Source organism: Oncorhynchus clarkii, chromosome 23 (assembly GCF_045791955.1).
Source record: "Oncorhynchus clarkii lewisi isolate Uvic-CL-2024 chromosome 23, UVic_Ocla_1.0, whole genome shotgun sequence".
NCBI classification, from domain to species: domain Eukaryota; kingdom Metazoa; phylum Chordata; class Actinopteri; order Salmoniformes; family Salmonidae; genus Oncorhynchus; species Oncorhynchus clarkii.
Window position 1 is genome coordinate 1,158,333 of NC_092169.1, and position 25,516 is coordinate 1,183,848.

Sequence of the window (25,516 nt, forward strand, 5' to 3'; positions counted from 1 at the left end):
AGTGGCGCATGTCCCGTAACCCCGGGTGAGTGGATGTCTCACTTAATAAGATCAATTGAATGATCTAAAGTGATGTAAACTCCCTCAAACGGGGCACCGGGACATGCAAAACGAACTTGACCAGTTCCTCCGTTCCTTTCTACAGCCCAAACCAATGAGGAAAAGTTTTCATAGGTGGGAGCAAACAACAGTGAGTGGGGATAACAATCGTGGGGCGACAGTTTCCTTTAGCTTCTAAACAATATCAACAATTCAAAATACAGTTACTGTTGTTCTATCAACCAACAGTAAGCCGAGGGATTCTCCCTTATCTTCCTGGAGAAAGTAATTTGTGTCGCCCTTGGAGGTATTCCCAGCTTTCTGAAGCAGTAGGGGATGGACGAAGTGCGGCCTACCAGCGGACCAGCAGCCCCCGCCCTGGCGTCACTCTTCCCTCCGGGTCTGCAGGCAATCTACGGGGAATGCAGGCGCCTCTACCCCGACCAGGCCAACCCCTTACAAGTTACAGCCATTGTAAAATACTGGTGAGTAGATAACTTTGTGAACCAGCTAAGTTATGTATCCAGAAGAAGACGTTAACTTAGCTAGATAACAACCTTCCAAGGTAACAGGATACGGCGAGAAAGTTAACTCGTTAAATTAGCTAGTAGCCTAAAACTCAACGATTTACGATTGAGTTGAGTGGCGACTTTGTATTGAATCAAATATAAGACATTGAGTTAAGTAACATCAAAGACAAACAAAAACATACTTTCTCTTACGTTGTCATAAAAATTGTAACAAATCAAATTGTATTGGTCACATGCGCCAAATTCAACAGGTGTAGGTAGACCTGAGTGAAATGCTTGCTTACAAGCCCTTAACCAACACAACACAATGTAATTTTAAGAAAAATACGTGTTAAGTAAAAAAATTATAATTAAAAAATAAAATTACAAATAATTAAAGAGTAGCAGTAAAATACGGGGTACCGGTACAATGTGCGGGGACACCGGTTATGCGTGGTAATAAACACAGCAAAAAAAGAGAATTAACAAAAATCCAATTAACTTCACAGATCTTCATTGTAAAGGGTTTAAACACTGTTTCCCATGCTTGTTCAATGAACCATAAACAATTAATGAACATGCACCTGTGGAACAATGTCTGCAATTAAGGTCACAGTTATAAAAACTAAGGACACTAAAGAAGCCTTTCTACTGACTCTAAAAAAACACCAAAAGAAAGATGCCCAACGTCCCTGCTCATCTGAGTGAACTTGCCTTAGGCATGCTGCCAGGAGGCATGAGGACTGAAGATGTGACCATGCCAGTAAATTGCTATGTCCGTACTGTGAGACACCTAAGACAGCGCTACAGGGAGACGGGTCAGACAGCTGAACATCCTCATAGTGGCAGACCACGTGTAGCAACACCTGCACAGGATCGGTACATTTGAACATCACACCTGCGGGACAGGTACAGGATGGTAACAACTGCCTGAGTTACACAAGGAACACACAATCCCTCCATCAGTGCTCAGACTGTCCGCAATAGGCTGAGAGAGGCTGGACTGAGGGCTTGTAGGCCTGTTGTAAGGGTCTGTCATGGTCTGTCTGGGGCGGTTTGTCACAACATCATTGGACTGAGCTTGTTGTCATTGCAGGCAATGTCAACGCTGTGCGTTACAGGAAAGACATCCTCCCTTATGTGGTACCCTTCCTGCAGGGCCATCCTGACATGACCCCCCCCCCCCCCCCCCCCAGCTTGACAATGCCACAAGCCATACTGCTCGTTCTGTGCGTGATTTCCTGCAAGACAGGAATGTCAGTGTTCTGCCATGGCCAGCGACGAGCCCGGATCTCAATCCCATTGAGCACGTCTGGGACCTGTTGGATCGGAGGGTGAGGGCTTGCCCCCCCCCCCCCCCCACAGAAATGTCCGGGTGCAGGTGCCTTGGTGGAAGAGTGGGGTAACATCTCACAGCAAGAACTGTCAAATCTGGTGCAGTCCATGAGAAGGGGATGCACTGCACTACTTAATGCAGCTGGTGGCCACACCATATACTGACTGTTACTTTTGACCCACCCCCAGGGGGGATATATTATTATTCCATTTCTATTAGTCACATGTCTGTGGAACTTGTTCAGTTTGTCTCAGTTGTTGAATCTTATGTTCATACAAATATCTACACAGGTTAAGTTTGCTTAAAATAAACGCAGTTGACAGTAATGTGACGTTTCTTTTTTTGCTGAGTTTATGTACATGTAGGTGGATTTAGTGACTGCACACATAATAGACCAAGAGTAGCAGCAGTGTAAAAGAGGGGAGAAATGCAAATAGTTTGTATAGCCATTTGATTAGCTGTAAAGGCATTTTATGGCTTGGGGGTAGAAGCTGTGAAGTCTTTTGGACCTAGACTTGGAGTTCCGGTACCACTTGCCGTAGCATAGACAACAGTCTATGACATGGGTGGCTGAAGTCTTTGATAATTTTTAGGGCCTTCCTCTGAGAACGCTTGGTATAGAGGTCCAGGATGGCAGAAAGCTTGGCCACGGTGATGTACTGGGCCGTCGCACTAGCCTCTGTAGTGCCTTGCGGTCGAAAGCTGAGCCGTTGCCACACCAGGCAGTTGTAGAACCTTTTGATGATATGAGGACCCATGCCATAAATCTTCAGTCTCCTGAGGGGGTCTAGGGTCTCTGGGATAATGGTGTTGATGTGAGTCATGACCAGCTTTTCAAAGCACTTCATGGCTACAGACGTGAGTGCTAGGGGGCGGCAGTCATTTAGGCAGGTTCCCTATGTGTTGTTGGGCACAGGGACTATGGTGGTCTGCTTGAAACATGTTGGTATTACAGACTCAGTCAGGGAGAGGTTGAAAATGTCAGTGAAGACACTTGCCAGTTGGTCAGCGCATGCTCGGAGTACACGTCCTGGTAATCCGTCTAGCCCTGCGTCCTTGTGAGTGTTGACCTGTTTAACTTCTCTGGGATATGTGGGACGGTAGCGTCCCACCTCGCCAACAATTGCAGGGCTCCAAATTCAAAACAACAGAAATCTCAGAATTAGAATTCCTCAAACATACAAGTATAATACACCATTTTAAAGATAAACGTCTTGTTAATCCAGCCACAGTGTCTGATTTTCAAAAAGGCTTTACGGCGAAAGCACACCTTTCGATTATGTTAGGTCAGCGCCTAGCCACAGAAAACCAGAGACATTTTCCAAAGAAGGAGAGGTGTCACAAAAGACAGAAATAGCGTTAAAATTAATCACTAACCTTTGATCTTCACCGGATGGCACTCCCAGGACTCCATGTTAGACAAATGTGTGTTTTGTTCGATAAAGTTAATCTTTATGTCCAATAACCTCATTTGAAATTGGTGCATTATTTTCAGAAATGCATTGTCTCAAACTAGAGGTCGACCGATTATGATTTTATCAACGCCGATAACGATTATTGGAGGACCAAAAAAAGCCGATACCGATTAATCGGCAGATTTAAAAAATAATAATAATTTTTATTTTATTTTTCAATTTGTAATAATGACATTTACAACAATACTGAATGAACACTTATTTTAACTTCATATAATACATAAAATCTATTTAGCCTAAAATAAATAATGAAACATGTTCAATTTGGTTTAAATAATGCAAAAACAAAGTGTTGGAGAAAAAAGTAAAAGTGCAGTATGTGCCATGTAAAAAAGCTAATGTTTACATTCCTTGCTCAGAACATGAGAAAATATGAAAGCTGATGGTCCCTTTTAACATGAGTCTTCAATATTCCCAGGTTGTAGTTATTGTAGGTTGTAGTTATTATAGGAATTATAGGACTATTCCTCTCTATACCATTTGTATTTTATATACCTTTGACTATTGGGTGTTCTTATAGGCACTTTAGTATTGCCAGTGTAACAGTATAGCTTCCATCCCTCCTCGCTCCTACATGGGCTCGAATCAGGAACACATCAACAACAGCCACCCTCGAAGCAGCGTTACCCATGCAGAGCAAGGGGAACAACTACTCCAAGTCTTAGAGCGAGTGACGTTTGAAACGCTATTAGCACTCACCCCGCTAACTAGCTAGCCATTTCACATCGGATACACCAGCCTAATCTTGGGAGTTGATAGGCTTGAAGTCATAAACATAAGAGCTGCTGGCAAAACGCACGAAAGTGCTGTTTGAATGAATGCTTACGAGCCTGCCTACCATCGCTCAGTCAGACTGCTCTATGAAATCATAGACTTAATTATAACATATTAACACACAGAAATACGAGCCTTAGGTCATTAATATGGTCGAATCCGGAAACTATAATTTCGAAAACAAAATGTTTATTCTTTTAGTGAAATATGGAACCATTCCGTATTTTATCTAACGGATGGCATCCCTAAGTCTAAATATTGCTGTTACATTGCACAACCTTCAATGTTATGTCATAATTACGTAAAATTCTGGCAAATTAGTTCGCAATGATCCAGGCGGCCCAAACTGTTGCATATACCCTGACTCTGCGTGCAATGAACGCCAGAGAAGTGACACAATTTCACCTGGTTAAGATTGCTGTAAGGTTGCAAGTTTGGATCCCCCGAGCTGACAAGGTAAAAATCTGTCGTTCTGTCTCGTTCCTAGGCCGTCATTGAAAATAAGAATGTGTTTTTAACTGACTTGCCTAGTTAAATAAAGATTAAATAAAGGTGTAAAAAAAAAAAAACGGCAAAATTGTTGCCCAAAAATACCGATTTCCGATTGTTATGGAAACTTGAAATCGGCCCTAATTAATTGGCCATTCCGATTAATCGGTCAACCTCTACTTCAGAGTGTTTTCTATCCAAATCTACTAATAATATGCATATCTTATCTTCTGGGGATGAGTAGCAGGCAGTTGAATTTGGGCATGCATTTCATCCGGACGTGACTATACTGCCCCCAAGTTAATGCAGGGCCGACAGACAAGTTCCTTACTTTTTTTCCCCTTCCACTTGCATCTTCCATTTTTGTGGTAATGCTGCAATTAGTTGGTTGTAATTTTGGGTAGAGCAGACATTTCCATATGTCTGGTGTTAGCTGCATGTGTGACGTGACAACTCCACTAGTCCTATTTATGATATCATTCACTAAAATGATACATTTTTTAAGCATTTCTTTAAAATGCTTAGGTATCAAATAGTTTATTTTAGTTTAACCACTATTTGTTCTGTCTTTTTCAGGTGGATTAAACTGAAATTACAACCAACTTTCTACGGCTTGTTTTAAAAAATAATGATCTTTTGGAGTTTCTTTATTTCTTTATTTACTTTTCAAACAACTGAAAGGGAGCAGTTGTAATCTGAATGAAGGAAAAAAGGTAATTCTTGAACATGGGATGAGACATTCCTACAAATTTACTAGAGAACCAGTTTGGATTTAAGGATAACTTTTGTATGACTGATGCCTTTAGTGAGATGTCTAATGCTTTAATATTTAATCATTCCGCCCTCCACATTCGTATTCGTTAGATAAATAGGCCCTTTTAATTATCTGGCTTGCCATTCCAAGTAAAAAAAAAAATCATATAATTTGAAAAGCAGGTCACTAGGTGCAGGCAAAACCATAAGCAAATTGTGATATGACTAAAGAGTTAATCAGGGTGATTTTTCCACAAATAGACAGGTATTTTCTTTTCCATGGTAGCAAGATCTTATCTATTTTTGCTAACTTTCTCAAAAAATGTATTGGCGTGAGAATGTATTTCTTTTGGGATTTGTATACCGATTATGTCCACATCCCTGTCAGACCATTTTATCGGTAAACTACACGGTAATGTAAAATTAGCATATTTTTTTTTGCGATCCAATACGTAATATAGTAATACACTTACCACAATTTGGTTTTAATCCAGAGAGGTTAGCAAAAGTATCTAAAACCTCTGAGGCCGTGGAGGGATTCTGGTCAGGCTCCGTAGACGGGCTCACCGCTCCCGAGTATACTACTCGCAAATGTACAGTCTCTTGACAACAAGGTAGATGAAATTCGAGCAAGGGTTACCTTCCAGAGAGACATCAGATTGTAACATTCTCAGTTTCACGGAAACATGGCTCACTTGGGATATGTTACGCAAAACTGAAAGGTGCGTACCACTGCTTTTAATCATGGCAAGGCTACCAGAAGCATGACCGAATACAAACAGTGTAGCTATTTCCTCCGCAAGGAAATCAAACAAGCTAAGCGTCAGTATAGTGAAAAAGTGGAGTCGCAATTCAACGGCTCAGACACGAGACATGCAGTTGGAAGTTTACATGCACCTTAGCCAAATACATTTAAATTGTTTTTCACAATTCCTGACACTTAGTCCTAGTAAAAATTCCCTGTATTAGGTCAGTTAGGATCACCACTTTATTTTAAGAATATGAAATGTCAGAACAATAGTAGTGTTTATTTCATCACATTCCCAGTGGGTCAGAAGTTTACATGCACTCAATATTTGGTAGCATTGCCTTTAAATGGTTTAACTTGGGTAAAATGTTTCGTTTAGCCTTCCACAAGCTTCCCACACATTTTCTATAGGATTGAGGTCAGGGCTTTGTGATGGCCACTCCAATACCTTGACTTTGTTTTCCTTAAGCCATTCTGCCACAACTTTAGAAGTATGCTTGGGGTCATTGTCGATTTGGAAGATCCATTTGCGACCAAACTTTAACTTCCTGACTGATGTCTTTAGATGTTGCTTCAACATATCAACAACATTTTCCACCCTCATGATGCCATCTATTTTGTGAAGTGCACCAGTCCCTCCTGCAGCAAAGCACCTCCACAACACACGGTTGGGATGGTGTTCGTCAGCTTGCAAGCCTCCCCATTTTCCCTCCAAACATAACGATGGTCATTATGGCCAAACTGCTCTTTTTTTGTTTTATCACACCAGAGGACATTTCTCCAAAAAGTACGATCTTTGTCCCCATGTGCAGTTGCAAACCGTAGTCTGTTTTTTTGGCTTCTTCCTTGCTGAGCGGCCTTTCAGGTTATGTCGATATAGGACTCGTTTTCCTGTGGATATATATACTTTTGTACCCGTTTCCTCCAGCATCTTCACAAGGTCCTTTGCTGTTCTGGGATTGATTTGCACATTTCACACCAAAGTACATTCATCTTTAGGAGACGGAACACGTCTCCTTCCTGAGCGGTATAACGGCTGCGTGGTGGTGTTTTTACTTGCGTACTATTGTTTGTACAGATGAACGTGGTGCCTTCAGGCTTTTGGACATTGCTCCCAAGGATGAACCAAACTTGTGGAGGTCTACAATATTTTTTTCCTGAGGACTTAGCTGATTTATTTTTATTTTCCCATGATATCAAGCAAGGAAGCACTGAGTTTGAAGGTAGGCCTTGAAATACATCCACAGGTACACCTCCAATTGACTCAAATTATGTCAATTAGCCTATTAAAAGCCATGAAATCATTTTCTGTCATTTTCCAAGCTGTTTAAAGGCACAGTCAACTTAGTGTATGTAAACTTCCAACTTCAACTGTATGTGCTAGGGTCTACAGTCAATCACGGATTACAAAAATAAATCCATCCCCGTCACGGACAACAATGTCTGGCTCCCAGACAAATACAGTGCCAGGACATGGCCCGCTACCAAAACCTGTGGGCTCTCCTTCACCTGCGGGCTCAAAGGACAATACAGTGCCAGGACATGGCCCGCTACCAAAACCTGCGGGCTCTCCTTCACCGCGGCCAACGTGAGTACAACATTTAAACGTGTTAACCCTCGCAAGGCTGCTGGCCCAGACGGCGTCCCAAGCCATGTTCTCATAGCGCAGACCAGCTGGCTGGTGTGTTTACGGACATATTCAATCAATCCCTATCCCAGTCTGCTGTTCCCACATGCTTCAAGAGGGCCACCATTGTTCCTGTTCCCAAGAAAGCTAATCTTACTGAGCTAAACGGCTGTTGCTCCATAGCACTCAATTATGTCATGAAGTGCTTTGAGAGACTAGTCAAGGATCATATCACCTCCACCCTACCTGACACCCTAGACCCACTCCAATTTGCTTACCACCCAAATAGGTCCACAAATGACGCAATCACACTGCACACTGCCCTAACCCATCTGGACAAGATGAATGCCCATGTATGAATTCTGTTGATCGATTACAGCTCAGCATTTAACACCATATAGTACCCTCCAAACTCGTCATTAAGCCCTGGGTCTCGACCCCGCCCTGTGCAACTGGGTCCTGGACTTTCTGACAGGCCGCCCCCACGTGGTGAGGATAGGAAACATTTCCACCCCACTGATCCTCTACCCTGGGTCCCACAAGGGTGCGTTCTCAGTCCTGTCCTGTACTCCCTGTTCACCCACGACTGCATGGCCATGCACGTCTCCAACTCAATCATCAAGTTTGCAGACGACACTACAGTGGTAGGCTTTGTTTACCAACAAATACGGCCTACAGGGAGGGGTTGAGGGCCCTCGGAGTGTGGTGTCATGAAAATAACGTCAACAAAACAATTATCGTGGACTTCAGGAAACAGCGGAAGGAGCACCCCCCTATCCACATCGACGGGACAGTAGTGGAGAAGGTGGAAACTTTGAAATTCCTCGGCGTACACATCACGGACAAACTGAAATGGTCCACCCACAGACAGCGTGGTGAAGGTGCAACAGCGCCTCTTCAACCTCAGGAGGCTGAAGAAATTTGGCTTGTCACCAAAAACACTCTCAAACTTTTCCAGATGCACAATCGAGTGCGTCCTGTCGGGCTGTATCACCGCCTGGTACGGCAACTGCTCCGCCCACAACCGCAAGGCTCTCCTGAGGGTAGTGAGGTCTGCACAACGCATCACCGGGGGCAAACTACCTGCCCTCCAGGACACCTACAGCACCTGATGTCAGAGGAAGGCCAAAAATACCTTGTTTTACTCTGGACAGTTTCAAACTTTCTGTTATGTTACACTATTTACTATTTTACACCTAGGGTTACTATACATAACTTTAACCCATTTTATTAGAGATTCCCCAAAATGTAAATATTCTAGGTATTTATATATAAACTCCAGTCGTACTTTATCAAAAAATAACACAACAAAATTTGTATTTAAGTCAAATTGTGTGTGAATAGGCGCCCCTCTCTTGCGGCTTTTGCCCTTTCACATCACGTGCCTAGCCCGGTACACTGCGGCGCAGGTTAATCGAACTCCCTCAAGGATTGATAGTCCGTGAGACCAACATGATAGGTATAGCTAAGCATATTATTTTAAAGCTAAAGCCTACAGAGTTTGTAAACAAAACTGTGTAAAACACCTTATTTTGGGTTATGATTTTAAAAATCTACCAGCTACTCGAGATTGTTTAACCAGCAAAAATATTTTGGGGCTGATAAAATTACACCAACGGATGCGCATGCTTTGTAATGTTTCTAAAACAAATGTATTACTACTAAGAAGATAATGTGATATATTGTTTAATTTCATTTTTTTGTGACCTGAGTCTTTTAACCAAAAGTATCACAGGTGAGACATTCACCTGTCCCTTTTATGGGCGGGGACGTTACTTTGGTAGAGCGACTGGAGTCATGTTTGTGCCTGTGAGATGTCTTGTCTTCCCTAGCAGTTAACTCAAACAGAAAAACAACCTAACTTGTTAACAAAACAGTGTAAATAGCCAAGAAACACAAGGACAAACTGACTTCAGTAAATTAGACCAACTTTTATGCCTGTGCGCAGCGCTTCTAAAAATGAATCTTTCACTCTGCTCATTACATGTGCACAGCCCCCATAGTCTATTTAGGATTCGTAGTTCTTTGATTTTGTGCGATTCAATTTACCAGCTATGCAACAAAAGGGTATAAATACTTTGAAAACAGGTATTGCTGCATTTATTTAACTAAATGTGATCATACTTTTTTATTCACATGTTGCTCGCATTGTGACCTGACCACCCGCCAACGTGGCTGGTGAAATAGACATCTTACCCACCAATTCCAAAATCTACCCGCATTTGGCAGGTGTTGCACTTTTAACAGTAGTGTGTATCTACAGGTTGGGAGGTCCTGATCCATTGGACTACATCAGTATGTACCGTAACATGGGCTGTGCAGCACAAGACGTACAGGAACACTGGCACTACATCAGCTTCGGACTCAGTGACCTGTATGGAGACAACAGAGTACATGAGTAAGTAGTACTTCAGGTTAGAGCTCTGGCGGACCAAGTTGCCCAGGTTACTAACACACTGACACATGGTGTGTGCAGCTGTTCACTTTCACTCCTTTGTGTCATTCTGCAGAATCAGCATTGAGATGCTTCCACACTTGTTTTTCTTGTTCCTCTGAAGGTTATTTCACATCAACAGTTTTCACCCCCTTGTTTTGTATTGTTCTTGAGTAGACTTGCTAGCTCGGCTCCCCCACAATTCCCAGCAATCTCCCCGTTTTCTCCCCTTCAAACAGCAGCCATTCTTAATGCATGTTTGCCATAATTTTGCAGTGTTACTGAATGGGTGGATTGGGTAATGAAAAGTAACTAAAGGAAAGGATAATCTGGGTTTATGGTGTTGACTTGCTGTCAAATTAGGAGGGCCCAGGGTTTGGCTAATTAACACACACACACACACACACACACACACACACACACAAACCTGATGAGAGAGACTGCTTGAATTAAGTGTGGGAATTCTGTATGTGTATTGTCAGGTTTACAGGCCAGGAAGGCCCCAGTGGCTTTGGCTTTGAGCTGACGTTCAGGCTGAAGAGAGAGGTGGGAGAAACAGCCCCTCCTACTTGGCCGGCTGAACTCATGCAGGGCCTGGCCCGCTATGTCTTCCAATCAGGTAAGGACCAGGCAGAGTAAGGTGAGGAGAAAGGGACTTGTTTGTCTAACAATTACAAGGCAGGCACTCGGGCATTATGCATTCCCAGCCACTTTGTTACTTCACCGCACAGAGTGCTCCCCTGTGTCTGCATGGACATTTTGGAGCATGTCAGTATTTAACCTCATGTAACCTACGTCAGTGATGTTTTTGCTAAGGAGAGCACTTAGTGGAACTCAGCCCAATCATCCCCAGCTTCCCATTGGCTCTTTCAACCCTTCGCTTCTCTGCTGCAACTTCCTCATGTAGCCTGTAAAATGTGTTCTCATTCAGCTTGCCTGTTTAGAATAAGGGCTGAATGGAAGTAAATGTGGACTAGAAGAGTATGTATGTTATGTAATGTATGACACCTGTGTTTTTAAAGACCTAGCCAGCTCTGTGCGGTTCTTTAGTGTCCCCAGAGCCCAGAAGAAGTCTCATTTCCCTTTCTCTGATGGGAGAAGTGTGTTAAAAGTTGTCTTAGCTGAGGAACAGTATCCTTTACAGCTGTGAAAACGTTTCTCCCTTTCTCACAGACGTTTCCTGGTGTGTGTGCGCCACTTTGCTAAGTCCTTTAAATCATCTAGCCGCATTTAAAGATTACATTGAGGAGGGGAGTGTGGGAGTGTTTAAAAGCCGGTCAGGGAAACAGAGGGAGGGGGAGCCCATTCTCTCTAGGTTATTCTACCCCCATCTGCTAGGGCCGTAATGATACACTGTGAACCCGAATGAATACATAAAAAAATATAGAAATTAAAACAAGGCCTATAGGTTATCCCTATGCTGCGTTGTATGCCTCGAGTAAATCGGAGTTGGGGGGAAAAAAACTAGCTAGAGCCTATAACTAGCTAGCTACTAGCTAGTTCAATTTCTCTGATTATAAAGCCAACAAAATTGTTATAAAAACAACATATTAGTGACCTTAAAGGTTAGCGGTGTTAGCCCAGTCTCTAGCTTATCCAGGGTCAGTGATACAAAGACGGTTGCTCTTTCTATGGGAACAACTGCAATCATTTTGAAAGCAACATTGCTAAAATGAATTAAATAAAATGAACTTCATAAAATGTTACTTGTAATACTTATCTCGTGTAGCCTAATTGTCATCTCCTTATTTTCATACTGTACCTAAATTAAAAGGGTTGGATTTGAATGAAAATTACCGTACCTAAAAGGCATGTACAGAATCTGGCATGGTTTGCCTCATACGTTCTGTACTGGTATCATTTTAAATTGAGAACATATAGCTCAACATGTAAACAATGAGTTTAGCTATTCTCCTTCAGATGACCGATGCCCATAAGACCAGTAATGCCATTATACTGTAGGCCTATGGCTGCATTGGCTATGCATGCCATATGATAAGCTGCCAAATCGATTCACATAGCTGATATATTGAGAGAGTGTGACAATCAAATAGAACCGATTTGGCTGTGATATTTTAATTGTAAGATCTTCAGTCACAACACTAGTGTAATACTGTGAAACACTATCATTCCACTTTTAGTGACAGATATATTATGGACATTTTCTGAAATTACAATGTAAAATATGTGCGTTTTGTAACATCCAATCAATTTTGCCTGTGGGGAGCCAGCAGACCTTTCAGACCGTTTTTTGCAATACAACAATCTTCAGACCTCGAAGGGAAGCATAACAACATCCCCCCTCTCTTTTCAAGTATAGCTGGACTAGGTCCCTGTTGCCTCCCAAGCAGATGGATTCCTCTGGATCGCTTAATTGCGGTCTCCCCCTCATGGGCTCTTTCGCTTCAATTTCTCTCTCTCCCTTATCAATTTCTCTCACATACACACACTTCCTTTCTCCTTCGCCTTGACTTTCTCATTTGCTGTTAGACTAGTGCTGAGAAAATGTATGTATTTTCTTGGGCTGGGACGATATCCGTATCGCAATATTTTTTTCCTAATGAAGTTAAATGCACTTAGTATCATGGCAAGGGAACAAAACAAACAAGTATTGCAGTACTGGTATTATCCCGGCCCTACTATTTTCCAGTATGTCACTGAGTAGTCTAACCTCCATGTCTCTTCTCTGTCCTGTAGAAAACACGTTTTGCAGTGGAGACCACATATCGTGGCACAGTCCCCTGGACAACAGTGAGTCTCGTATCCAACACATGCTGCTCACTGAAGACCCCCAGATGACTCCGGTCCACACCCCCTTCGGCCTGGTCAACTTCCTGCAGGTGAGCTAATCTTGCTCCAGGCTCTCCAGCCTACCTTCTCAACTCCTTCCTTTTGAGTCTATAATAGCATTATGTCTGTCTCCTCATCTGTGCGTGTTCTGTAACCATCTTTCTTACTCCACTTTTTTTGTGTGTGTAACTCCCTCTCCTCTCTATATAGATTGTGGGTGTGTGTACAGAAGAGTTGCAGGCGGCCCAGCAGTGGAACGGCCAAGGAATGCTGGAGCTGCTCCGAGGGGTCCATGTGTGAGTTTGAGGTCCATGTTTGAAATGTGAGATGTACTACATGAGCAAAAGTATGTGGACACCTGCTTGTCTAACATCTCATGCCAAAATCATGGGCATTAACATGGTGTTGGTCCCGCCTTTGCTGCTATAACAGCTCTCCACTCTTCTGGGAAGGCTTTCCACTAGATGTTAGAACATTGCTGTGGGGACTTGCTTCCATTCAGCCACAAACGTTAGGGAGGTTGGGCACTGATGTTGGGCGATTTAGACCTGGCTCGCAGTCGGTGTTCCAATTCATCCCAAAGGTGTTCGATGGGGTTTAGGTACTGGCTTTGTGCAGGCCAGTCAAGTAGCCACAACCATGAAAAACAGCCCCAGACCATTATTCCTCCTCCACCAAACTTTACCTTTGGCACTATGCATTTGGGCAGGTAGCGTTCTCCTGGCAACCGCTAAACCCAGATTCGTCCGTCGGACTGCCAGATGGTGAAGTGTTATTCATCACTCCAAAGAACGTGTTTCCACTACTTCAGAGTCCAATGGTGGCAAGCTTTACACCTCTCCAGCCGATGCTTGGTATGTCTCTAGGAGACAGAACGCGTCTCCTTCCTGAGTGATATGACGGCTGCGTGGTCCCATGGTGTTTATTCTTGCGTACTATTGTTTGTACAGATGAACGTGGTACCTTCAGGCGTTTGGAAATTGCTCCCAAGGATGAACCAGACTTGTGGAGGTCTACAATTTTATTTCTGAGGTCTTGGCTGATTTCTTTTGATTTTCCCATGATGTCAAGCAAAGAGGCACTGAGTTTGAAGGTAGACCTTGAAATACATCCACAAGTACACCTCAAATTGACTCAAATGATGTCAATTAGCCTATCGGAAGCTTCTAAAGCCATGACATAATTTTCTGGAATTTTCCAAGCTGTTTAAAGGCACAGTCAACTTAGTGTATGTAAACTTCTGACCCACTGGGATTGTGATACAGTGAATTATAAGTGAAATAATCTGTCTGTAAACAATTGTTGGAAAAATTACTTGTCATGCACAAAGTAGATGTCCTAAACGACTTGCTTAAACTATAGTTTGTTTAACAAGAAATTTGTGGAGTGGTTGAAAAACGAGTTTTAATGGCGCCAACCTAAGTGTATGTAAACTTCCGACTTCAACTGTGTGTGTGTATTTATATATATTTTTATTTCACCTTTATTTAACCAGGTAGGCTAGTTGAGAACAATTTCTCATTTACAACTGACCTGGCCAAGATAAAGCAAAGCAGTGCGACACAAACAGAGTTACACATGGAACAAACAAACATAGTCAATAATACAGTAGAAAAAGTCTATATACAGTGTGCAAATGAGGTAGGATAACGGAGGTAAGGCAATAAATAGGCCATAGTGGTGAAATAATTACAATATAGAAAATTAAAAACTGGAGTGATGGATGTGCAGAAGATGAGTGTACAAGTTGAGATACTGGGGTGCAAAGGAGCAAAAATAACTTTTACTTTAGATACTTAAGTACATTTAAAATCAAGTGTTTTCACTTATTTTACTGGGTGACTTGTACTTGTCATTTTCTTTTAAAGTATCTTTACTTTTACTCAAGTATGAAAATGTGGTACTTTTTTCACCACTGCGTTCTACTCGTCTTATTTCACATTAACTTTATCCCAGTGTGACCAAGTCCATGTTAACGATGAACTTTTCCCCTCCGTGCTGTATGTGTTTAGTGCTGGAGGGCCCTGGTTGATAACTGACATGAGGAGAGGAGAGACCATCTTTGACATCGACCCTCATTTACAAGTAAGGTTTTGATTAATTATACTGTTTTCATTCAAACAGCTCCACCTACTGGTTCAGTCCCCACAATGTGTGGGTCTTTGCTAGTGTTAATGTGTGTTGGCTAGTGTTAATGTTTGCGTGCGTGTGTGTGTGCTCATCCTAAGCCGGAGCGTGTGGACCAGGGTATAGAGACGGAGGGCTCCAACCTGAGCGGCGTGAGCGCCAAGTGTGTGTGGGATGACCTCAGCCGACCGCCCGAGGATGAAGAAGACAGCCGCTCAATCTGTATAGGATCTCAGCCACGAAGACTGTCGGAAAAAGGTGACACACACACCTAACCTACAGTGCCTTCAGAAAGTATTCACACCCTTTGACTTTTTCCACATTTTGTTGTTACAGCCTGAATTTAAAATGGATTCAATTGAGATTGTCACATAAACCAAAATGTCAGTGGAATTATGTTTAGACATTTTTACAAATGAATTAAAACCTGAAATTTCTTGAGTCAATAAGCATTCAACCCCTTTGTTATGCCAAGCCTAAATAAGTTTAGGAGTAACACTTTGCTTAACAAGTCACATAATAAGTTACATGGACTCACTCTGTGTTCAAGAATTTTGAATGACTACCTCATCTCTGTATCCCACACATACAATTATTTGTAAAGACAGGGGAGACTGGACATCTACCTCCCAACATAACATCTTGATTTGTCCTCAAATAAACCTATTTTTCTGATTTGATTTTGTGTTATTGAAGAATAAAATCAATTGGTAACACTCCTAATGTTTGGGGCAAATCCAATACAGCACATTACGGAGTACCACTCTCCATATTTTCAAGCATAGTGTTTGCTGCATCATGTTATGGCTATGCTTGTAATCGTTAAGGCCTGGGGAGTTCTTCAGGATAAAAAAAGAAACTGAATGGAGCTAAGCACAGGCAAAATCCTAAAGGAAAAGCTGGTTCAGTCTGCTTTCTGACCCTGGGAGACAAGTTCTCCTTTTAGCAGGACAATAACCTGAAACACAAGGGCTTATATAACCTGAAACACAAGGGCTTATATACACTGGAGTTGCTTACCAAGACGATATTGAATGTTCGTAAGTGGCTTAGTTACAGTTTTGAACTTAAATCGGCCTGAAAATCTATGGCAAGACTTAAATGGCTTTTTTTATGATCAACAACCAACTTGACAGACCGTGAAGAATTTGAAAAATAAGAATTTTCTCATATTTTTCCATCCACATTTTCAAATCTCTTAGTCTTTCTGGGTCTAAGGAAAAAATATGTAAAATAAATTTTGAAATCAGGCTGGAACACAACAAAATGAAATAAGTCAAGAGGTATGACTACTTTCTGAAGGCACAAGACACTTCTAATGGGCTCTCATAGATCTGACATGCATTCTGTTCAATAGCCACCAAATGTAAGAAAACAGATTGAAATAGGGCTGTACTACCTGGACTTTTTTGAACCACTCCTATTTGTTTTCTGTTGCAAAAAAATATATATTTCATTGTGCCTTATTGAACACTACCAAGATTAGGGTAAGTGAAGTCCTGAGTGGTTTTGTGTCCTAATGTTATTGTATGTCCCAAAACTAACCCAATGGTTTGTCCCCTGCAGATACAGAGCAGATCAGAGAAGCCCTGAGAAAAGGATTGGAGTTCAACACTAAAGCAGCACTACCCCCTATCAACTCACAGAGACAAGGACATGACAGGCCTCAGTGAGTACATGCACACACAGTTAAGCTTTCTTTACTCACTTTCCCACTCCAAACTTTTATTCTGAGTCAGCATTGAGACACGCACTCTTATGTTTTTTCTTTCCTCTCAAGCAGTGATGTCACACCAACAGCTTTCACTCCCTTATTTTTAGTGTTCTCTAGAGTAGACTCGCCATATACACCCATACCCCTCCCTTTAACCCATCCAGAGACAGAGCCATGAGATCCCACTGAGTACAAAGTAGTACTGGGACATTGAACACATGATAGGTGTATGATATTGTATGTGGTACAATTCTTCCCCTGGTTTCTCCATAGACAATGGGCCATTTGCAGAGCCAGCTGTATCACAGGTAAGAGAAAGATGAGGGGCAAGGTTGTTACAAGCCATAGCAAACTCTTTCACACACTTTATAGGGAGATACAGGCCACCACCGGACTTGATGTTTCCCCTGTACCTAAGTTGTCATTTGAATCTCTCTCTTTCTCTAGAAGTCGTAAGGACAGTCTGGAGAGTGAGAGTTCAGCGGCCATCGTTCCTCACGAGCTAGTACGTACCAGACAACTGGAAAGTGTTCATCTGAAATTCAACCAGGAGTCAGGAACACTGCTGCCCCTCTGTCTCAGGTGCGCACACACACTAGAGTTGGGGATGATTATGGGTCTTCCCACATACATACTTTAAATCAAACAAGACTAGGGTCATCTGACAGAGCCGTTTGTATGTGAAAGGGGGATAGATGGGGAGCTGAGAGAAACGGATGGTAAGAAGAAGCAGGTTCTCCAACCCAGCAGACATTTTCCATAAAGTATGTGTTCAGTGATGTTGAATGATTGTTGTACTGGACGTATTCTGTGCTTAGGGGTCGTTTGCTCCATGGTAGACACTTCACCTATAAGAGTATAAATGGAGACACAGCCATCACCTTCGTATCCACCGGAGTAGAGGGGGCCTTTGCTACTGAGGAACACCCGTATGCCGCACATGGACCTTGGCTACAGGTACACACGCCCTGGCTCCTGGCACACACACAAACTGTTTCAAGTGCGTACTTGCTGCATGTGCTTACTGCATGTTCTTATGTTACCATATCTCCTCAGATATTGCTGACTGAGGAGTTTGTTGAACAGATGCTTGGAGATCTATCGGAGCTCAACACTCGAGAGGAGGTGATTGGAAACACCTTTTACCGTTCTTTACAGGGGTAATATAAAGAATGTGGCTGTGGATCTGAGTTCTCTGGAACCGTCTTCCCGACAGCTAATAGTTCGAAGCTCCTGCGCATGTGGGATTCTCTACTTTACGCAATCTCTGCTCAATTGGCTACCCAAAGAACAGGCTACTCTGGTGAATTTCAGTGATGGATGGAGAATGGTGCTCATGTAATAAAGACCCAACTGCACACTTTTGTGGCCCAACTGCACACTTTTGTGGCCAGCAAAAGGTGCACCTGTGTAATTCTATTGCTGTTTAATCTGTTTCTTGATATGCCACCTATCAAGTAGATGGATTGAAGGAGGAATGTTCACTGACAGATGTAAACAAATTTGTGCACAAAATAAGAGAATTAAGGTTTTTTTGAGTATGGAAAAATTATGCGATCTTTTATTTCAGCACATGGAACAATACTTTACATTTTTAATTTATATTTGGTTTCAGTATAGTTTCAACGGTATTGATAGGATTAAAATGTATTTAAGTTTTTTTTTTGGTAACGATCTACACAAAGTACTGTGTCAAAGTGGATGACAAATACATACATTTCTTAAAGATTAATGAAAAAAACAAATTCACTATATGACAAAGTATGTGGACATGTGCTCGTCGAACATATCATTCCAAAATCATGGGCATTAATATGGAGTTGGTCCCTCTCCTGCTGTTACAGCCTTCAATCTTCTGGGAAGACTTTCCACCTGATGTAAGTCACTGAGCTCTTCAGTAAGGCCATTATTCTGCCAATGTTTGACAATGGAGATTGCATGGCTGGGTGCTTGATTTTTTTTAAATTTATTTTTATACACAGGTCAGCAACTGGTGTGGCTGAAATGGTCGAATCCACTCATTTGAAGGGGTGTCCACATACTTTTGTATAAATAGTGTACCTTTATTTAGATTCACCCCCTTGAGTCAATACATGTTAATTAAACACAGCAATTACAGCTGTGAGTCTTCTTGGGTAAGAGCTTTGTGCAATATTTGCCTAATTATTTTCAGTTCTTCAGGATACATGTTTGGGAATATTTGTGTTCTTTATATTTGAATTATTTTCACTCTTTCATTTAATGTATTAATGGTTGAGTCACGAAAATGTTGTTGGTCCATCCGTTAGCTCCCATCGCAGCTATGGTGTTCAAATGCCTCATGGTGACATCCCAGAAAAGTTTCCTTCCTGTCCTGCAGCTGAGTCATTCTGAACTATCTTTGATGTGCCTGGGTGGTTAAATACATCATCCTCAGCATAATTGTTAACTTGACCATGCTTAAAGAGATATTCAATGTCTTTATTTGATGTTTTATTTCACCAGGCAAGTCAGTTAAGAACAAATTCGTATTTTCAATGACTGCCTAGGAACAGTGGGTTAACTGCCTTGTTCAGGGGCAGAAATACATGTTTTTTTACCTTGTCAGCTCGGGGATTCGATCTTGCAACATTTCGGTTACTAGTCCTACGCGCTAACCACTAGGCTACCTGCCACCCCATCTACCAATCCCTGTTACCCATCTACCAATCACTGCCCTTCTTTGAGGCTTTCGAAAAGCTCCCTGATCTTTGTAGTTGAATATGTGCCTGAAATTCAATACTGGACCTTACATACAGTGCATTCAGAAAGTATTCAGACCCCTTGACTTTTTCCACATTTCTTTACGTTGCAGCCTTATTCTAAAAATGTTTTAAATAGTTTTTTCCCTCAACACACACTACCTCATGACAAAGCAAAAACAGGTTTTTACAGTGTTTTTTTATTTAAAAAATAATTTATCACATTTACCTAAGTATTCAGACCCTTTAATCAGTTTTGTTGAAGCACATTTTGGCAGTGATTACAGCCTCAAGTCTTGGGTATGATGCTACAAGCTTGTCACACCTGTATTTGGGGAGTTTCTCCCATTCTCTGAAGATCCTGTCAAACTCTGTCAGATTGGATGGGGAACGTCGCTGAACAGCTCTTTTCATGTAGCTCCATAGATGTTAATCGGGTGCAAGTCTGGTCTCTGGCTGGGCCACTCAAGGACATTCAGAGACTTGTCCCCGAAGCCACTCCTGCATAGTCTTGGCTGTGTACTTAGGGTCGTTGTCCTACTGAAAGGTGAACCTTCGCCCCCAGTCTGAGGTCCTGAGCTCTCTGGATTAGGTTTTCATCAAGGAGCTCTCTGTACTTTTCTCTGTTCATCTTTCCCTCCATCCTGACTAGTCTCCCAGTTCCTGCCACTGAAAAACATCCCCATTGCATGATGCTGCCACCATCATGCTTCACCGTAGGGATGGTGCCAGGTTTCCTCCAGATGTGACGCTTGGCATTCAGGCCAAAGAGTTCAATCTTGGTTTCATCAGACCCGAGAATCTTTCTCCATTGTTTCTCCATGGTCTTGGAGTCCTTTAGGTGCCTCCAAGCATGCTGTAATGTGCTTATTACTGAGGAGTGGCTTCCATCTGGCCACTCTAACATAAAGGCCAGATTGGTGGATTGCTGCAGAGATTGTTGTACTTCTGGAAGGTTCGCCCATCTCCACAGAGGAACTCTAGAGCTCTGTCAGTGACCATCGGATTCTTTGTCACCTCACTGACCAAGGCCCTTCTCCCCCGATTGCTCAGTTTGGCCGGGCGGCCAGCTCTTGGAAGAGTCTTGGTGGTTCCAAATTTCCTGCATATAAGAATGATGGAGGCCACTGTGTTCTTGGACCTTCAATGCTGCAGAAATGTTTTTGTACCCTTCCCCAGATCTGTGCCTGGACACAATCCTGTCTCGGAACTCTACAGACAATTCCTTCGACCTCATGGCTTGGTTTTTGCTCTGACATACACTGTCAACTGTGGGATCTTGTATGGACAGGTGTGTGCCTTTACAAATCTTGTCCCATCAATTGAATTTACCACCGCTGGACTCCAATCCATTTTAGAATAAGTGGTCTGAATACTTACCGAATGTTACATATGGAAGGGGTAGTAATTCAAAAATCATGTCAACCCCTATTTTTTTCACACAGAGCAAGTCTTATGATTTTTTTAAGCCACATCTACTCCTGAACTAATTTAGGCTTGCCTAAACAAATGGGATGAATACTAATTCCACAACTAATTTTCTTTTCACTTGGACATTATGGAATATTTAGTTTTAGATCGGTGACATACTTATGATACCAACTAACTTGAGAAGATCTAAATGCATATTCCCATGAAACTGATTCAGATCAAATGGTTGGTATGCAGATGCTGCATGGACATGTCACCGGTAAAACTTGAAGAATTATCATTCACGATTGACAGTTACAAATGTAAAGGGAGGGTGACCCAAAATGTGGGCATAAAGAGGTAAAGAAACGCATGCACAGTATGTGATTCAGATCTTTCCTCAGAGGAAGGTTTCCAGGGGCAGAATGGGGAGGTTACCAACAGATCCTTGGCCTTTCAAGAAGATAGGTAATCCTGTAATATTACATTTGCAAAATTCCCCCAAAAATCCTAGATTTTTCAGAAATCCTGTTTGGAAGATTCCCAGAAAAAACAGGGAATAGAAAAACCTGGCAAAGTTTCCAGAATGTTTGAACTCCATGTTCTGTATCTGTCAATAAATGTTTTTCTCCTGTTTGATTCCTCCTTCCAGACCAAGTTACCGAAGGAATACAGCTGGCCAGAAAAGAAACTGAAGATCTCGGTCCTGCCTGACTCTGTGTTTGACAGCCCTCTGCAGTGAGACTTGGACCCACTCCTCTCTACAGAATACTCTGGACCTGTTCACTCAGACTTTAAATGGTCATGTTCAGTAGGTCACATCGTTGCAAAGCATTTCCCAACAGAAGTTCAGGTAGTACCTGTAAGTTGTTTTCCATTTTACTGAACACAACCCTGCTCTGTTCCATGGGCTCTGGTCTGCCTTCTAGCCCAAAGTGAAAACACCTGACCTCCACCTGATCTCTTTCTGTCACATCTGCTACCAATTTCTACTGCGTTTTTCTAACCTTGTAGAAACGCCTGGAGATGTTCCGGAAACCTGTTTCTCCAGATAGCTGCCTTGCTAGATGATACATAGTTGCTATGTCTTGTGAATGGGTAAAATTTCTAGTTAGGATGTGACATCCCACTAGACTCAATATGTTTGTAGCACAGGCAAAAATGCAGGGCCAGTTCATTTAGTTCAAGGATTCTGTTTTTTGGTTTTCTAGGGCCACATTCCATTTGAAGTGCTCTCTTAAAAGGCCTATGTGTTTATTTGTTGTTTAAGTGCTGGACATTTGCTTAATGTGTTATAAAGTGTATCTATGGTCAAGCCAAAGGTGCTACCAGTTTCCCATGAGGTTTGTATTGGACAAGATGTTGTGGAATTTAGACAACTCTATTCAGTGTCGACCTCTGTGCAAATCTGAAATTGTGCCGCCTTCCCTATATAGTTTATTTTGTCCAGAGCCTTATGAGGGGTTTTCAAACGGGTCCACAGCATGCAGGCACTGCAGGGGCTGTTCATTAAAAAAATAATAATAATAATAATGTTATTCCAATGTTTTTGTGAATATCCATGTACCGGGAAAGTGCCGATGGCTACTGGTAAGCTTTCTTGACGTGGACGTCAATTTTTGCAGAAATGTGTTGGCCTACTAGCTATTAAGGTAATTCCAATGTTAGTGTACACTTCCTCTTCCAATTATAATTGGGGAGGTCAAATTAATATCTCCCAGATCAATTATTTTATTTTACCTCTCCTTGCCATTTATTATACACATTATCATTTTTTGCTAACATATGATGGGGGTCTCTGGGTCGCTGGATTGCCTGGGCGGGGGTCCCTGGGAAAAAAGTTTGAAGACCCTTGGCATATGGTGTAATTTGGGATACAGACAATCAAACCACATGATCCTCTCATTCTATTGTGTCCTGTCAAATCTTTGTCCCCCTGTGCCAAGAGCCTGATTATTTTACAGAGTAATATTTTGTGTATAATGTTTTACTGTTAATTTTATGAAATATATCTGAAGCTCTACAATGACTGTTAACTACTATTAGAGGAAATATTGTGTTTGTAAGAGTTTATAGGCCTGTCAGAGTGAAATGTTGGAAAGCGTTTCAGAGAACTCCCCATGTGTCCACAAATAAAGTTAGTCTGACATTTTCACTGATGAACATTTACTGCATTGTGTTTCCTGTCCCTAGTTGGATCAAATGTTTGTTGATAGAACTGATGTCAGTGCCCCTGTGTTTTTAGGAAGCCACTAGAACTTGTCAGAGCCTAGGTCCACGCCACATTTTTTATCACCACTTTCTTCACAGAAACTTGTTCATTCTTTCACTGTCACAATGCGTGTCAACTGTTGCATGAATATATTGTTTTGCTCTGGTAGAAACAGAACCAGAGTCAGTCTGCCATGGCCTTGAAGTGTATTGGCTCCATGCATTGTATAGACTGTATCTACTGTCACCGCTCCTGTATTTTAATATATATCAGTTTCAATCAAGGACCTCTGTCTTTATACGCATACAGCATCCCAGATATCTGTTATGCCATGAGTGCATTCCATAGCTAGTTAGTCCAGAACAGGAGCTGTCTCCTTTTTTCTATACCTGTTCACATGTATTCTACCGTGTCTTTTTTTTATTCCGATTGGGATTTATTTTTGTGTGTGGTCTTTATATTACTGTTTATTGTTATTTTATGATGAATGAAGGAATCACTAAACTGCATTAAACAGAAATCGACATTCACGTCAGTGGTTTTTGGTCTGATGGTCTATACTAGTGTAAGTACATTAATTGTGTATGTATAATGAATTAATTTCGGTATATTGAATATTTTGCTACTTCATAATTTCCTTTTGTAGTTTTCTCAGTTTAGGTAGGTCTGATGCATGCATTCGCGGTGAACCTAGGAACAAAGACTAAAACTGAAAGATTACTTTTGATATGATTTTTTTCCCCATCTGGAATCATGAGAATCTCGGATGAGTTGTTTTTGTCACCATCCATTTCCCTCGACTCCTTCCCGTGTCAGACAGGTCACGTTATCGGACTGGAAGCGCTGCCACATAAAATCTTTGCCGCTGCTTTATTGGGAGTTGCATCCTGAGCGTGTGTTTCATTCCTCTCTCACCAGGAGAGCTCGAAAGAAAGAACAGCCTGAATAATTGCAGAGATGGGACTAGAATAAAGCATCGAGCAAACAGTCGAAGAACATGGACACCTAAAGAAATGCTTTCTCTGCGGTGAAACCGTTTGACGTTTTCATTATAATCAGTACAACCTTCAAAAAAGTCCAACAGGTCTTTCAGCTTCTCTTGGAGAACCAGATGTTTGATAAAGAAGAGTAATGTGAGTTCCATTGCTCCACCATCTCCTTCCTAGGATACGTCATCACTGCAAGAAATATTCAGATAGATTCTGACAAGGTGAGCGCGATGGTGGATTGGCCTCAACCCACATCCAGTGTCGCTTGCTAATTTCTACCGTCGCCTCATCCAGGGTTGAAGCACCCTGGCTTTCCCCCCTCTCAGCATTCACCTCTCCCAAGGTCCCATTCACATGGTCTCCAGCAGATGACCAGGCATTCTTAGACCTCAAGCATCGATTCACTACAGCTCCCATCTTAATCCACCCAGACCTGTCCCATCAGTGGGGGAAGTCCTGTCCCAGGACCAAAGCTGCATCCCTACGCTTTCCTTTCCCATTGTCTTAATCCCACTGAGAGGAACTATGGCGTGGGAAATCGAGAACTAGTCACGGTCAAGATGGCGTTGGAGGAGTGGAGGCACTGGTTAGAGGGGGCGGAATATCCATTCATAGTGTGGACTGACCATAAGAACCTGGAATATCTCCGCACCGCTAAACGCCTCAACTCAAGACAAGCTTGATGGGCCCTGTTATTGACTCGTTTCAATTGTATTATCTCCTACTGCCCTGGGTCCAAGAATGTGAAACCTGGTGCGCTCTCACGCCTGTATAGCCCCGCTGCTACACCGTCTGAACCTGAGACCATCCATGTTTTTAGTGGCCCACCATGGTTCCTGATGTCTCCGCATTCGTCACCGCCTGCACTGTGTGTGCACAGAATAAGACTCCACGGCAAGCTCCGGCTGGCCTCCTTCAACCACTCCCTGTTCCCCTGGACTTCGTCACTGGTCTCCCTCCGTCAGATGGCAATACCACTATCCTTATGGTGGTGGATAGGTTTTCCAAAGCCGCCCATTTCATTCCCCTTGCCAAGTTATCTTCAGCCAAGGAGACGGCCCAGCTCATGGTGCAGCACATCTTCCGGATCCATAAGCTTCCAGTCGACATGGCCTCAGTTCTTTTCCCGGTTCTGGAAGATGTTCTGCACCCTCATTGGGATGTCGGCCAGCCTGTCCTCTGGTTTTCATCCCCAGTCTAATGGCCAGTCAGAGCGAGCCAATCAGGACTTGGAGACAGCTCTTCGTTGCCTCCGCCAACCCCATCACCTGGAGCCAGGAACTTGTGTGGGTGGAATACGCCCGCAACACCCTTCCCTACTCGGCTACTGGTGTCTCGCCCTTCGCGTATTCCTTGGCCCTGCTCTTCCC

The 25,516-nt window shown here is 42.5% G+C and overlaps 1 protein-coding gene across 1 annotated transcript; it reads left to right on the forward strand.

Annotated features, from left to right (window-relative positions):
- Positions 1 to 23,687, forward strand: LOC139381716 (suppressor of fused homolog). Its single transcript, XM_071125442.1, has 12 exons — positions 1 to 524; positions 10,014 to 10,148; positions 10,667 to 10,803; positions 12,882 to 13,024; positions 13,185 to 13,270; positions 14,987 to 15,059; positions 15,203 to 15,359; positions 16,668 to 16,770; positions 17,263 to 17,397; positions 17,634 to 17,772; positions 17,872 to 17,940; positions 21,598 to 23,687. The coding sequence occupies exons 1-12, from the start codon at positions 376 to 378 to the stop codon at positions 21,685 to 21,687; spliced, it is 1,416 nt and encodes a 471-aa protein (XP_070981543.1). The 5' UTR covers positions 1 to 375; the 3' UTR covers positions 21,688 to 23,687.
- Positions 23,688 to 25,516: the final 1,829 nt, after the last annotated feature.